At 36.1% G+C, this 16,625-nt stretch overlaps 3 protein-coding genes across 3 annotated transcripts; 2 read left to right on the top strand and 1 right to left on the bottom strand.

Annotated features, from left to right (window-relative positions):
- Positions 1 to 4,041: 4,041 nt before the first annotated feature.
- On the bottom strand, positions 4,042 to 8,353 carry LOC124436892. Its single transcript, XM_046986865.1, has 2 exons — positions 7,903 to 8,353; positions 4,042 to 4,202 (listed from the first exon to the last, which is right to left on the bottom strand). The coding sequence occupies exons 1-2, from the start codon at positions 8,133 to 8,135 to the stop codon at positions 4,130 to 4,132; spliced, it is 306 nt and encodes a 101-aa protein (XP_046842821.1). The 5' UTR covers positions 8,136 to 8,353; the 3' UTR covers positions 4,042 to 4,129.
- LOC124436891 (cannabinoid receptor 1-like) lies at positions 6,036 to 10,603 on the top strand. Its single transcript, XM_046986864.1, has 2 exons — positions 6,036 to 6,455; positions 9,593 to 10,603. The coding sequence occupies exons 1-2, from the start codon at positions 6,264 to 6,266 to the stop codon at positions 10,469 to 10,471; spliced, it is 1,071 nt and encodes a 356-aa protein (XP_046842820.1). The 5' UTR covers positions 6,036 to 6,263; the 3' UTR covers positions 10,472 to 10,603.
- Positions 10,604 to 12,968: 2,365 nt separating this feature from the next.
- LOC124435883 (putative nuclease HARBI1) lies at positions 12,969 to 14,153 on the top strand. The gene has a single exon (XM_046985817.1). The coding sequence runs from the start codon at positions 12,969 to 12,971 to the stop codon at positions 14,151 to 14,153; it is 1,185 nt and encodes a 394-aa protein (XP_046841773.1).
- The last annotated feature ends 2,472 nt before the right edge of the window (positions 14,154 to 16,625 follow it).

Here is a 16,625-nt window from a genome sequence, read left to right as displayed (position 1 = left end):
TATCATGGCAGTTAAATATTTTGGCGAATAAATTACTTGCACAGTTTATGAACAATTCAATTCAATTGCCATTGGTAGAGGAAAAATCAAGAATGATTTGTACAGAGGGACATTTTTGGGCAAAGCAAGAAGTGTTCTTTTTATTTTTTAATTAAATGCAGTCAAATTTCAATTAGTCACGCACTATAGCCGACTGGGAAACGCTTACACAATAATTTGTGGAAATGCGTTTGGAAATTTGTCAAGGTCATCATGCTCAAAAAATCAACACCAGCGGGCTTGGGAAGTCGTGGGCGTCAGGGTATCCGTACACACACAATTATAGAGAATGGGTGGGCCTTATCTGAAGTTCCACCTATAAGTTTAACGTTGTGCTTTATTGTTTATGACATAATGCATGATGGTTTTTACAGGTGTATCAAATTCTCAAATTGTTGAACAAGAACTTAAAATTTCAAACGATTTAAATATTAAAGAAATATTTGAGGAAATTGTAAGTAATAAGTACAACAAAAAGGATTTTGGAGGATATTTTTGTTTGCTAGAAAATAAAGAAAAACTGATTAAAAATAACAAATACAAAAACAGTTTTGTTACTTTTCTGATTTTCTTGCGTTATCACATTGCGAACATAAAAACCTTTGAAATGATGAAAAACCCCTGATATACACATACGTTCATGGTGTAGGTGACAAAATAATTGTATTTTTGAATAAATTAACTGTTAAGTATACACTAACCAATCAAATTTGTTTGCCATATTATACCATAAGATTAAATTTTCTACCACGTCATCTGCCTTGGTCGTGTAAAGTTGTATGAATAGAGCATATGCGTGCATATGTTGGCCATTTGTGTACGTCTTGTTGCGAGAAACGCCTCGGTCAGTAAACAACGGTGAGCAAAAATTTCAATTCAATTCTACTCATCAAAGCGCATTTTTCTGCCTGATGATTAGAGAGATTTAGGTGGAAAGGTAATCTGTACCAATTCACATGCCTTGTTTATGGATTATCTTCCGCTCTACATTTATTTGCCTGTGCAGAAAAATTGATTTCCTTTATATTTTTACTGATGATGTTTTCTAAACGCTCATTTTACGTCTTCGTCTTTGTGATTGAAAGCGCAAAGTTAACACACCTCAAACAGCACTCAATAAAAGCCCTCTTCCAGCTCAGCATGTTCTTTGAAAAATTTTATTGAATTTTCACGCTCAGCGTTTTTATTTGACAGTAACTTTTGTTAGACATATTTAAGGACAAAAAAGGAACTCAAATAAAGCAAGAAAGAACAATTTCAATTTGTCTCCAGTTGCGTGCAAATATTGCATGCATGTCTGTTTACAAAGCCCTCAATATCCAAACTTTAACGATGTTTACGTTAGTAATGACGGCATAATTAGCAATTTGTGAGAGGGTGAATGACTGGCAAATGTTTTATACAGCAACATGTTCTTTTTTAAGTAGCATCTCTCATTCGTGACGTGAAAGAAAAAGTTTGTTATCTGAGATCTCCTTATGGGACCTATCTCACATCATTTACAAAATGCTTATCTATTTTGCGTCAATGGATGCCTTATTTTGATGTGTTTGAATAGTCTATTTTACATCGAGACTCTTGAAAAATAAAACTCCCTAAATCTCTACGGAGAAAAAATGTACATTTTACGTACGTTGCTTAGTAAATAGTGTACAACTCAATTAAGCATGGAGTGAGTTGTTTTAATAAAGGTATACCAAAAAATGCCCCGTCGTTGTAAAATACACAATTTTTGTTGAATAGGCATTGATGGGATTTGTTGAATAGGCATTGAAAGGAGGCAATACTTCATGCTTAAAAATTACAACTGTTTGTTAAGCGCCACAAATCATTCCTGTTGAAATTTTTAAATTAAGCCAAACTGGTTGTTTTAATTTTAAATGATCAGCGTAGTTGTTATAACAGCATATTGTGAAATTTCTCGAGTAGATTTATCCGGTGATAAGTATAGAATCATTCCCACTTTCAAAATATCTAACGCCTCACTGAATCCCGATTAGCCTTTAGGGGCTTTCATAAGAACAGACGCATTCAACATCACATTCAACATTGTCTTCAACATTGTTGAATCATGTTGAAACTTACTTAAATTTGTTGGCCAAACGGACAAAACATGCCATTCAACATCATTCAACATCGTTCAATATGTTTCAACATATTTCAACACATGTGGCCAAACGCACTCAACGTGTTGAGCTCAACAATCTTGATTGATATTGAATGCAATTTTGTATGCGTTTGCCCCGGCCTTAAGAATTGAAAATTGTAACTAAACCGAGTTTTTCCTTGCTTCTATCATGGCAGTTAAATATTTTGGCGAATAAATTACTTGCACAGTTTATGAACAATTCAATTCAATTGCCATTGGTAGAGGAAAAATCAAGAATGATTTGTACAGAGGGACATTTTGGGCAAAGCAAGAAGTGTTCTTTTTATTTTTTAATTAAATGCAGTCAAATTTCAATTAGTCACGCACTATAGCCGACTGGGAAACGCTTACACAATAATTTGTGGAAATGCGTTTGGAAATTTGTCAAGGTCATCATGCTCAAAAAATCAACACCAGCGGGCTTGGGAAGTCGTGGGCGTCAGGGTATCCGTACACACACAATTATAGAGAATGGGTGGGCCTTATCTGAAGTTCCACCTATAAGTTTAACGTTGTGCTTTATTGTTTATGACATAATGCATGATGGTTTTTACAGGTGTATCAAATTCTCAAATTGTTGAACAAGAACTTAAAATTTCAAACGATTTAAATATTAAAGAAATATTTGAGGAAATTGTAAGTAATAAGTACAACAAAAAGGATTTTGGAGGATATTTTTGTTTGCTAGAAAATAAAGAAAAACTGATTAAAAATAACAAATACAAAAACAGTTTTGTTACTTTTCTGATTTTCTTGCGTTATCACATTGCGAACATAAAAACCTTTGAAATGATGAAAAACCCCTGATATACACATACGTTCATGGTGTAGGTGACAAAATAATTGTATTTTTGAATAAATTAACTGTTAAGTATACACTAACCAATCAAATTTGTTTGCCATATTATACCATAAGATTAAATTTTCTACCACGTCATCTGCCTTGGTCGTGTAAAGTTGTATGAATAGAGCATATGGGTGCATATGTTGGCCATTTGTGTACGTCTTGTTGCGAGAAACGCCTCGGTCAGTAAACAACGGTGAGCAAAAATTTCAATTCAATTCTACTCATCAAAGCGCATTTTTCTGCCTGATGATTAGAGAGAGATTTAGGTGGAAAGGTAATCTGTACCAATTCACATGCCTTGTTTATGGATTATCTTCCGCTCTACATTTATTTGCCTGTGCAGAAAAATTGAGTCTAACAGGATAACTTTAATTCGAAATTCAAACTCTCCCCTTCGGCGCTGGAGGACGTATCTTGGTGGATTAATAATGCATATGAGTCCAAAAACCATCTGAATCACGACAAGATTGACCAAGTATTTTATACGGACGCCTCTACCAAGGGATGGGGCGCAAGAATTAACAAACAGTCCATTTGAGGCGAATGGTCACTTGCAGAAAAAGAGTCGCATATTAATAGTCTGGAACTCAAAGCAATACTGTTTGGGCTACAATCTCTCTTTAAAGATCTAATCTACACCCACATTAAAGTAATAACCCACAATACCAATGCTCTTGCAAATATTAACGATATGGGGGGGCTGCCACTCTCACAAATGCGATAAAATTGCAAGGAAAATATGGGCGTGGTGCAGAATCAAGGACATATGGCTAACAGACAGCTATATCCCTGGGAAACTTCATGTGGTGGCTGATAAAGCTTCAAGAACATTTGACGATTCCAAAGAATGGAAGCTTGATGCTGAATTCTTTCTTGAAATAACAGAACATTTTGGGTCCCCAGAAGTTGACATGTTTGCTTCTAGACTAAATTATCGACTTAAACCTATGTCTCGTGGCACCCAGATCCATAGGCGTGGGCTATTGACGCTTTTTGCATTGATTGGAGTAAATTGGTTCTATATGCTTTTCCACTTTTTAGTGTTATACCACATGTTTTACAAAAAGTAGGAATGGCCCAGGCACGGACAATTCTCATTGTGCCGAATTGGCCAACTCATCCCTGGTATCCGATGCTGGCAAGATTGATGATTCATCGACCATTCTCCTACCCAAAAACAAAAGCAATGTTAGCTTACCATCCAATCAAACAAAACAACACCCACTTAAAGGGAGACTGAGACTGATAGCTTGTCTCTTATCCGGAGATCACTCTCAAGTAAGGGCATTTCACCACAAGCTCAAGCAACAATACTTAATTCCCGGCGGCCAGGAACACAAAAACAATATCAGGTGTACCTTAACAATTGGCAACTCTATGTTAATAAACGGAATGCAGATCCCCTTCATCCAACTTTACAGGTAGTTCTAGACTTTCTACAGCACCTATTTGATCAAGGGATGAGTCACAGTTGCATAAACACTGCTCGAAGTATGTTATCTTCATACGTTATTACTGAAGGGAATTCTACGATTGGTACACATCATATGGTTAAGAGATTTATGAAGGGAGTGTTCCATTCTAGACCAGCACTACCAAGATATCAAGTAACCTGGGACACCTACATTGTTTTAGAGTATATAAAGACATATCCCGCAGTAGAAGATTTAACTCTACAAAAGCTAACTCATAAGTTGGTAATGCTCTGTGCATTAGTCCCAAGGCAGCGTGCCCAATCACTCCACCTCATGAACCTCATAACTGTAAAGAATGAAGAGGATCATACACCTTCTATATCGACCAACTTGTCAAACAATCTGGACCAACCCGCATTCAACCTACTTTAGTGATACCAAAGTTCCCTGCCGATCACCGACTACGCGTTGACTCAGTCATGAAAGAATATATTAAACGCACTGCTCCAATTTAGGGTCAGGAAAATCAACTATTTTTTTGCACAATTCGACCCTTTCATAAAGTATCAAAGTCATCTATATCTCGTTGGATAAAGGTCGTCATGCAAGCTGCAGGAATTGATATAGAAAGGTTCAAAACACATAGTACACGAGCCGCAGCCACCAGTAATGCAAAGCAATGTGATGTTTCGATAAACTCTATACTGAAAGCTGCAAGTTGGAAGACTTATTGCGTTTTTTATCGGTTTTACAATAAGAACGTTGTGTCTCAACGTGGGGTGCGGAGTTTAAGAATGCCATTTTTTCAGCGTCCTAATAAAAAAGACATTGGATAAGAATTTTCTTTAGTTGAATTTGGCAGGAAGTTGAGAACTCACATGCATAGTGCAATAGAAGGAAGTACTTTGAATTCATATTTGTTACTATTTCCGGGTATGTTTGAGGCATCTCCAATTAAAATATGTTTATAACTTAATGTCGTATTTGCGTGTAGGCATGAATTGTGTCCACATGACTTTCAAATCTCGTATGATCTCTGTGGTAGATGCTAATAAAATTAGGAAATTGAACGAGACTTACCTGATGTTTAAATTCGATTGTGATTCTATTAGCATCTACAGAGTAGAGATTACACGCGCACCCATCATGTTACTGCCTGCTTGCATATCGTCCATATGCACATTTAGGTGGTTCTTGTGGCCACTATCTTTGAAATATGACCAATTTGGGCATGCGTACTATCTCGTTTAATCTCTGCTCTGTAGATGCTAATAGAATCACGATCGAGCTTCAACTTCAGGTAAGTTTCGTTCAATTTCCTAATTCTATTAGCCGAAGTTTCATCCCGCTTATACAAGACAAGTATTGCTGTCGACAGTCGCTATGCTCTCATTCAATAATTGTACCCCGAAATGAAGTTAATGTTTGAGTCATCTGACATAGAACTTTGCCGAGACACTGTATTACTTATAAAGGATATGACTGCACAAAATTCTATTCAATATCAGAAAATAGAATTATTGATTACTAGCGGAATTTCATCACACATTGGCTGTACAAAGCGGTCAAAGCTCTCATTGTCCGAACTTTGACGATGTTTACATTTGTAAATACGTCAAGGTATCTGTAAGTGGGTGATCATATGTAAATCTTATGTAAATACGTTAAGGTATCTGTAAGTGGGTGATCATTTGTAAATACGTCAAGGTATCTGTAAGTGGGTGATTGAATTGCAAATGATTTAATTTAAATTAAAAACATATTCACTCTTAGGCAGCGTCTCTCACTCAAGATCTCACTGTGATCTCTCACTATGTTACCCTTCTCGCAACATTCACAAAATGTCTATCCATTCTATGTGTATGGATGCCTTATTTCGACGTGTTTGATTAAAGTGTGTCCAGTGGTTGGTGACGATTTTTTTAATTTTAGCGAAAAATGTAATTCGACTCAACTATATGAATTAAATTGCACCAGGGCGCTTGATTTGCGCAACCAAAGCGATGTGAGTATACATATCAATATATTTATTTTCTTTTGCTATTTGTTGTACAAGTTTGATCTTGAATGTTTTGTTGATTACAAAGAATGCGTGGTTGTCGTTTGTAGTTTACTTTATTCTATATTTACCACCGCTCGTAGGGAAATGTAATTATTTATTTTATTATGGCACTATATATTACAGAACTAAGAAAGTCGGTGAAGCAAACTTGATAACGAATACGTTAAAAAGCGCAGATTTTTTGTGTGTGTTAGTAATAATAAATACATCGAACCTCGATACATCTACTTTTTGTTACCGTTTGCAAGCGACCGCACAAACTATTTTACGAGTTATTTACGTGCTTAAACGTCACGTTTTGCTCGTCAAACATACAAGATTTCTCCTACAAAGTAAATAGTTTGGAATGGGTAAGTTGTAAAACATTAAATCTTCTGTTTTAATTGGCATTTATTTATGTTAAATCATAAAGTGATGTTTCTATTTACAAGTTCTAAACGTACATTCAAGCTGCAATTTGAACATATTAGTTGATACATGTAAGTTTACCAATCTTACATGCAATCTGCTGGGAAACTAAACGGTACAATAGCTACCTTAATACTTATGCCCGAATTCTGCCGTGTGTATGTTAAGACTTTTCTCAAAAATTACAGGGGGATAGAAGCAATTATCCGTTACAAGTTAGTACGATTAACACTACTTAAAATACATTGACTTTAACACTGTTAAGCCCGATTTATGCTGCGCGTGGCCAGCACGTTGAAATGCTGAATGTGAACTATTTATATCATTTTGCAAACAAACTTCTTCGGACGAATATCCTCCGAAAACGTTGATTTCATTAAAGAGCTGTTAAAATCTAAGATTTTTGTTTTCATAATTACAAACCACCTCGAGTCTCGGTAAACATTGGGACTAGCTCGAGAAAAACAAAACTCGCTATTTCCTTCGGGAGCAAATATTGTCTACCTGTCTTAATGAAGAAATTAAATATCATCGAGGGATTTCTATTAAGAAATAAAAGATGTTTACTGTGTTTGCAGACAGGCGCGGATCCAGCTCCTTAGCTGACCGATGCATTGCGAGCGCCAAAGGCGCGAGCCACCGCTAGGGGGGTCTGGGGGCATGCTCCCCCAGAAAATTTTTGAATTTTCACTATCCGAGAAGCATTTTCCAGCGATTGTATTATATTACATATGAATACAAGTATAAGTGCTGCATAAGTAATATCACATCGCGTATATTTTATGATGATTGTTCGTCGTTCTGAAATGAGTACACTATTTACATTTAAAACATGTGCTAGATTATAGAATACCCGTCCACTCACTATCTACTTATATAATATACCTTGTTGAAGGCTTAAGCCTGTATGGGTGCCTTTAAAAATGGACGGGTATTCTATAATCGCTCCAAAACATGCAAGCATAAAGGTAAATTTACTTACTTTAAAGCTCTTAGTTCTCCACTTTGCCAATGAATTGTCAAGTGCTTAGGTATTAACATTTCACTTGACATATCTCTCCCATTTTTACCCTTTGAAAAGGGATTCCAAGGAGAGGATTTTGAAATAAAAGTAGCAGCTCTCGTTTCATAGGTTCGACGCACTCCATTAATATCAAATGACTTCTCTTCTCGAAGCAGAGTACACAGATCGTGTTTGATATTCTCGACAGCCATGACTTCGATCGATGATTGCGAGTTATATCAAGTGATCAAATAACAATGCATTCAACTTTGAAGTTCAAAGTTGAATGCATCGGTGCCATGTGCCCACAATCACAAAATTATGGAAAATGCATCGCTCAGCGGCAAAATCTACCGTGACGTGAGGCCCTAAAACAATGGTTTTGTTGATGTCACAGTAGATTTCACGCGGAAAAGGACTCGGGACCGATGCATCGCAAATCTACTGTGACGTAGCGATGCATCTTCCATCTACCGTGACGTGCTGGCAGAATACTATTAAATTACTTACTAATTATGTATTCACGACAAAATTTCGCTAAATTTTATCGACTTTTCTTTCGCTATTTGTGTCATGGAATACGACAAAATTATCGGAGAACACAAATGTTATTTCTAGAACAAATTTTAGCTTAAAACTGCTAAATCTATAAGTTAACTAAACAATATATCACTGTCAAATGTGCGTTTTAAATAATTCGAAAATAATATTTGCTATTTATTTCATTAAAATGCAAACTCGCAGATTTTAATATCTAAATATTTTGACCGATGCATTCGCATCGGTTGCATCGGTCTAGATCCGCCCCTGTTTGCAGAGGCTTATGCAAACCGAGGAGACCATTGGGAGAGCTCGAGAGCAGATCAGTTTAAGCCCGAGACAGAAGGTCAAGGGTTGCACATGCTCAAGAGCTCTCACAAACGTCTCTGAGGTTTGCATAAGCCAATGCAAACACGAAAAGCATCTTTTATTTCTTTTATAAACTAACAATAACGCGAAGCAGAAAAAGTTAAAGTAAACATTTTAATTTTTCTTCTAAAATGTATTCATGATCAATTTGCAAATTCTCTTTTACTGATTGATTGTTCTCATTGATTTGATTGGTTGAGCTCAAATGTGTTTAGCACAGGCTAATACAAACACAGCTCTAGACCAATCAGCGCACGCATTTCATTGTGTATATTTTATACATTTAATTAATGCATGTTGTCGTTTTCAAATTTTTACGTTCTACGATTGCCTGTATGTACATCCTATTTAGCGTCTCCTTTAGTGTTAAACAATTACTAAAGAGTTTCCATATGCGGCAATTAAAGCAAAATTTAACTGGAAAAGCAGTGCAAAACTTAGTGGATCTGGCCATTCACCAAACTCTAGAAACTATTTAGTAATTGTTTTATAAAACAACAACTGGAGGGTAGTGTCGTCAGCTTTATTTCAATAAACGAATAGATGTAAGCTAAATATTGTCCCAAGCGTATGAAGCCGTAAAATTAAGTAAATAACGAAGTCAACACCATGAAAACGTAGAATTACAGGCAGGTTATTGATTTCAAGAGTTTAGTAAAAATCACCAATCTTGATTTAAGTTCATATTTACATTGCCAGAAATTCACTGCCTGAATGTCAATTCGGGCAGCTAAAGAAATCATGTTTGTATTTATTCAAGGTGACACGTGAACTTGGACTGTATGCAGCATTAATATCAGCGATGGTAATTTCAGCAATTGGTGTCCTCACTAACGGTGTCCTTATTACAATCATTCTGCTTGATCGTCTTCACAAACTGAAACGAGGACCGTGGATTACCATCTTAAGCCTATCCACAGCCGATTTTATGGCATCTGTGTCAGAATTTATGGCTGCTGGATGGGACGACAATTATTTTGAAGCACAAGAGCCAGAAGCAATTTCTCCGTATGCTCTTTTCTTCTGGAGCTTTGGTGTCATAGGGTCATTTTTGCACTTGGCATCACTCACAGTTCAAACTTACATAACTATTAAGTACCCCTTACGCAGCCGACAGATTTTGTCACGGAAAAAGACCATCATAATATGCGCAATAGTTTGGTTTGTTGCTTGTGGCTTAACATTTTGTGCGATTGCATCACATTTCACTCAAGACTTGGAGGAGTTAATGTTAATATATATCACGCTTCCTTTAGTCTTGGTGATCCTTATTTTCCTTCAGGTCATGTTAAAGTTTGCCATAGTTAAAGAAGTAATGCAAAGTCGTCGAAACACGCATGTGAATGTTATCCAGCATAACAACAACAACCATCTTCAAATTGCAAAAACAATCTTCATGCTAAATATGCTTTTGCTCGTTACAGCGTTCCCTTATTTTGTACCCAGAACACTTGAGTTCATATTCCTTCTTACTAAAGTACAAAATGGATTTCCTTGGCGTTTTTGGTACTACTATAAACCAGTAGTCATGCTTAATTTTGCTGTCAATCCAATTGTATATGCATTGCGGCTTACCGATTATCGAAACAGTTTAAAGGCTTTGTTTAAAAAGAAGAAGTTTGTTCCTACTTCAGTATAGCAACGACACCATTGTGTTGCTTTATATCAGTTACCTTTGAAAACATGACATGTGCACTGTTAAAAATCGTATATAGCCTACTGTAGCGTGATTGCTTTTATTTGCACTTAAAAGAAAAAACTTCCAAGAAAATTTTCAGTGGACTGTTGGTTTTGATGAAATCCAAAGTATACGTGACTAACATAGAATGTTGAAAAATTTGATATATACTAAATGACTTTCTAAACGTTAACAATGCTAAGCAAAAATAGCTATCTAGTAATACAAAACATTTGCGTAAACCTGTAACTCTACTATACCGATCACGAGCCCGGGATATGTAAGTGTTTGCTAAAAAGAGGAGTGAAAAATTTTCGCAAATGTGATTTACCAAGTGATTGTTGCTTAGCACGTCTTAGGTTTTAGGTCATTTAGTATTGAGATCTTTAATACCCTGACAGAACTTGCCGAAGTTTGTAGGCATGAGTCTATGCCCGAGTTTGCATTGAGTAAACCAATTTATCAGTTTTTAATTTTGCTATCTTTTCCCTCGTGTTCTGTGTGGTTATTGAATCTTCTCTATTATCAACTCTGTCCAAATTTTCTCTTTCAATCCTATTCATACGTCTGACTTTACCATTCTTCTTAAATGATGCCATGTACAGTACTTTTGGGAAACTGTGTCTGAGAAGGATGCAGCCACAATCAATAATTTACTATGTCGTTAAAAAAATGAAAATGTCTATGAAAGGTAGCCACTTCCGAAAATTGTTTAAAAGGTTGTCACATGTTTGGAAAAGCCCTCCAATCTCAAGCCCTTTTTTCGAATCATATCATCTGAGTTTTGCATTGTTCGAGTTCAATTTTACTTTTTAATACTTATTTTATCCTTAATAAACTCATAAATCTCATGGTAATTGACACAACATACATGTGATTTCAATGGATCTTGTATTTGATGCATTCACTAACTACGATAGATATAGAGAAAACAGAAATCTTCTAGAGGGTTACCAACATTACATTCTCAAATTAACAGATCTTATTTTGTAAAGAAAAGCTGCGTAAATTATAGTTCAAAAAATATTGCTTTTTAAATATCCCAACGTGTATAAGCTGTGCTTTTACTATTCTCTGCTCACTCTTGTCTATGAATTGTTACTTGTAAATTAGACATCCTTTACGAGAATTCAAGGACTGTTGCTTTTGGTTGAAAGCAATTGAAAAATATTCTAGTAAGAGAATACCAAACAAAATAGTCAACACAAAAGTAAACTACATATATTGAGGTCACAATGACTTTAGCAACATTCATGTACATGCATGTTGTTTTTTCATATATAGCCAAAACACAACGAGTGATGATAACGAGCAACGTTATCATCATTTTTGAATACATTTGTGCAGCCAATATATTAAGATCTTATAAAAAGAGCCATTAACATGATCGATCGCCAAAATAACTTAAGAGTTCTAAAACGAATTGTTGTGCAGCAAAAAAAACACACTAATCAAATAGTTTTATATAGGACTGTTTTATAAACTAAAAGACACGATGCATTTTGGCAGATTATTTGGTGTCCAGTGTCAACGTGCACTAAATTGATGATTTTATTTGTCTTAAGTTGATTTAACTGTTGATTTAATCTAATTTGTTAATTGGTCTCGAACGTTATAAACACTCTGCCAAAAAGCATCATTTAGCTAGTTTTTAAAACAGTTCTTTTTAGAACTATTGCGATTGGGGTAGTAGCTATTTTGGTTCTAAAACAGTTCTTTTTAGAACTATTGTTATTGGGGTAGTAGCTATTTTGGTTCTAAAACAGCTCTTTTTTGAACTCTCGAGTCATTTTTGCCATCCATACACCATGGAAATTTATCTCTTTAAAACAAGTTTTAGATTTGTCATCACAACAAAGTTTTCACTTCACAAATATATTCTTTTTGGCGCTTATATTATGCATCGCTCAGTAACAGCAACAACCCAATAGGTTTTTTGTATGCAACAAAGAAATATCCAATACGATGTTTCGCGTAAATATTGAAACCTAGAGAAACCTTTCCATTTAACAATTACCAGAAGCTCTCGACAAACTATAGAAACCCATGTTGAGCATAAATAAATTCAGTGTGAGGCTTATGGTAAAACGTTCTTTAATTAAATACACAACAAAGTATATTTAACGAAAAAAAGTTTGCCCAATTGCCCCGTTTGGAAGTTTTTGCATTTTATATTGTACTTTGACACGCAGCTTCTGCTCTGCATATTTTAATGAGGGGCCGTTTATATGGTCTCGGGTACTAGGGTTACCCTACTACCCGAGACAAAGTTGTCTAGCGTTTACATGAGAGATTGCACGCTCTCTTTTTAACTCGTTCCCAGTTCACTCTACACTCAACAAAATCCAAGATGGATAACGCAGAAATTGTATTTTCTATATGCCCCATAATTTTGAATATAGTGTCGGTTCTTTCCATGTTAGACGCATGTATTACATTGCTTACTGTGCACCAGTAAATGCAGCAAGATATTCTCCTGTGCTTGGGCACAGCTAAGGAAAATCTTCATGTTTTGAAAGCAAAACGAAAAATTACAAGTCGACGAGGAAGATTTCGTTCATGCTGGCAGAAGCCCGGTAGGACAGAGCGATGGTGGAGTAATCTCTGGCTCGGTGAACTTGATCTCCAGGAGTGGAACTTGAATCTTCGCATGAGCAAAGACGATTTCATGAAATTGGTTCAAGAACTCGAACCTTTTATTAAACCAAATTTTGCAACTCCTAATTGGACAGCAGTTTCAGTCGAAAAAAAAGTAGCATTAACTCTATATTTTCTTAAAGATACTGGCTCTATTCGAATGACTGCAAACTCCTTTGGAGTTGCTACACCAACTGTCTCCAAAACTGTCAACGAAGTCTGTCGAGCAATCAGCAAATATCTTGGTCCCAAGTACATCAAGTTACCACAATCTTCTGAAGAAATGAGAGAATTGATCATAAGGTTTGAATCAAAGCATGGTTTCCCTCAAGCCTTTGGATGCATAGACGGCACCCACATTGCTATCCAACAACCATTAGAGAACTCTCACGATTATTTTTCTTACAAGATGAAATATACCTTGAACATCCAAGCGGTTTGTGACTATAGAGGGTTATTCCTTGACGTTGACTGCCGATGGCCAGGGAGTGTGCACGATGCTAAAGTTTTTAGTAACTCTAAAATAAACAAAATGCTGAGAGAAAACAAGTTGCCTAGTGTTTATCGGAATTTAGTTCCAGGCCACGACAAGGTATCATCTCTGCTTCTTGCGGACCCAGCTTATCCATTACTGCCATATTGCATGACTGAGTTTGAATGTTGCAAGAGTAATGACGAAGTCATTTTTAACAATCTGTTGAGATCCTCAAGGAATCAGATTGAGTGTGCCTTTGGACGATTGAAAGCTAGATGGCAAAAACCTAACACTCTACTAAACCTGAAGAATGAAAATGTTCCTTATATGATATATGCATGTTTTGTTTTACATAACTTTTGTCAATTACACGGAATTCACGACGATGATGGTGTTTTGAAGCAAATTAAATATGATAGGGAAGTACAACCAGATATTCAGCAAGACTTGATTTTCTCTTGTAATACTGCTGAAGGAATATCTACCAGAAAGACAATAGTTGCTTTTCTAAAGGAACACACTGAACTCTAATTTTTTACTTGAGTTTTAATAGTGAATAAAGCTAACAAAAGTATCTGTTTTTAATTTCTCTGATTCGATACCTGTACAAGTCAGCCAAAATCACATTACATAACAATCATAAGTAGAACTGAAGTTTTGTTTCTGTGCATAAACAATACAATAAATTTATAAACTAGTCCTCATATAGCTATTAAACAAAATAATAATCTTCCCCAGCTAACATATAAGTTACTGCAACTAATGCAATGTTTCATGAGTTTCACTTGAATAAGAGAAAGATGTGTTTGGGGTGGAAAATTACAATGGTTGATTAAAATCATATGGAAAACATGAGGAATAATTTCTTCTAGGTTGGGAGAAGCTATTTGCAATAGACAACATTGCTTGGGTCATTCCTTGTGCCATTTCTTTCAAAGTAGAAGACATGGTTTCAATTGCACGAGCTGTTGTTTTAGATGATTCCTTAAAACATTCAAGCATTTCTCTTCTCATTTCTGTGTCTTTCTTTGCGGCGTCCATCAGCTTCTGGTCTCGTTGTGCTGCTGATAATCTCTTCTCTAGATTTTTGCGCTTATTGTCTATTAGCCGTGGCACATTTGAAGATGATAGATCAATTTTTCTTTTTTGTGCAAAAGCACAAGAAAATGTAGAGCCAATATTTTCTGCATATAAACTATCCAACTCTGATTCACTGTTTTCTACATCTGCATCTAATGTACTCAAAGGTGTTTCAGGGCGAGAGCAATCTATTTACAAAAAATAAGTAACCACATAAGAAAGGAGCACTACATTGGATTAGACTCTTGCACAAAAGAATGACTGGTTTTTATTGAAAGTTATACCTACCACAAAAGATCAAATTTCTGTATTTTGTGACGACAACTGAACAGAATCTTGTAGCAGAATATTTAAAATTGTTTATTATTTATTACCTGACAGTTCTTTCCCAGAATAATTGATACTTTGTGTATCCACTCCAAAAGATAGAGAATCTGTAGAAGGAGAGCCACTCCAGATTATAGCAAGTTTGTCAAAATATTCCAAAACGATTTTCCCACTACCACTTCTACGGCCGCTAGTAATTGCTTTCGAGTAGTCTTGTCTAATACTTTTTATTTTCTCTTTTATACGAAGGTAACCAACTTTAATTTGTTTTAAATCCAAATCATGGCCTGCCTTATACTGATCGTATTCGTCTATTGTCATTTCTTTGACAGGTTTTTCGGGTTCACACGCTTGTTGGGGACCAAAATCTTCTTGATATGATTTGACAAGAATTTTCCTCGCTTCCTCGTACAGACGTACTTTGTCGGCATTGAAGTCAATTGAGTTAAATTCGGACATATTTTTATATTCTTGCAATGCACTTATTAATGCATCAATCATTTGGGGAGACCAAGACCATTTTTTTGACTTCTTACTTGAAGAAGCTTTGCTTGCACTTGCTCCGTTATTCCAGTTGCTCGTATTCGCCGCCATATTGCTGCAATGTTTACATTACTTTGCGAATGCGTTATCCAAAACTTGTCCCTGGTGCCAGGGCCAAAGTGTTTATATGACAAAAAACTTGTCTCGTCAAGTAGGGTTACCTTCTTTCCTAAACAGCGTAACCCTACTCCTAGGGTTACCCTGTGCGAAAGAATTTCTCATGTAAACGCTCGCTGCTAATCTAGTATAAAATTATAATAACTAAGCCCTCCCAGGGTGTCTCGGGCAGTAGGGTAACCCTAGTACCCGAGACCATATAAACGGCCCCTGAGAAGTGCTTCAAGCGATCAAACGAACATATTGAAAGTTTTTATATTTTACGCTCATATAAGCGTTAAAGAAGTTTAAACATGGGGTATGAAAAGCATACATGTAACTTTATGTCTTAAGGCCAAATAAAACTATACAGGAAATTTTTCTGTGAATCTTGCCCGTCGCCCAGGCAATATTCCTTTTGACTATGTCGAATAGCAGTGGCGGATACAGGCCAATCGTTTACCTCCCTCAAAGTAGCATTACTATGAGTGCTCGTTTTAGCGCCGCAGCGCTGTAACTTTTTTTGATCGTAAGAGCAGCGCGGTAACAGGGGGCGGCGCTTAAAAGAAGCAGTGGCAAAACAAGGATTTCGGATTAAAGAAGCACTTAATACAATCAATAATTCTGACTGTTTCGCTCAATATCAGAGCTCATCAGCATGCCTAGGCATGCTTCTAAAAAGCAGCCAGACATGGACAGTCAACTTGACTGCCATTTAGTTAAATGGTTGCGAAACTTTGCCTTAATGATGCTATTATTTTAAGTTTCTTGTTTTCATGTTTGATGTTTGATTGTTGTTAATAATGACTATACGAACTTTAATCTTGTGTTATCCATAGCAAATCTGTCGATAACTTCTGACGTTTCGGGCACAATTTCTTGATGAACTCTCATCATGGCCAAACCGTTTAGACGCTCTGAAACCATCGTACTTCGCTTATAATTTTTCAGTTCGCG

This window comes from Xenia sp. Carnegie-2017, unplaced genomic scaffold (genome assembly GCF_021976095.1).
Source record: "Xenia sp. Carnegie-2017 unplaced genomic scaffold, XeniaSp_v1 HiC_scaffold_16, whole genome shotgun sequence".
NCBI lineage: Eukaryota > Metazoa > Cnidaria > Anthozoa > Malacalcyonacea > Xeniidae > Xenia > Xenia sp. Carnegie-2017.
The sequence above is the reverse complement of the archived record's forward strand: the minus strand, read 5'-3'. Positions and strand labels throughout refer to the sequence as shown.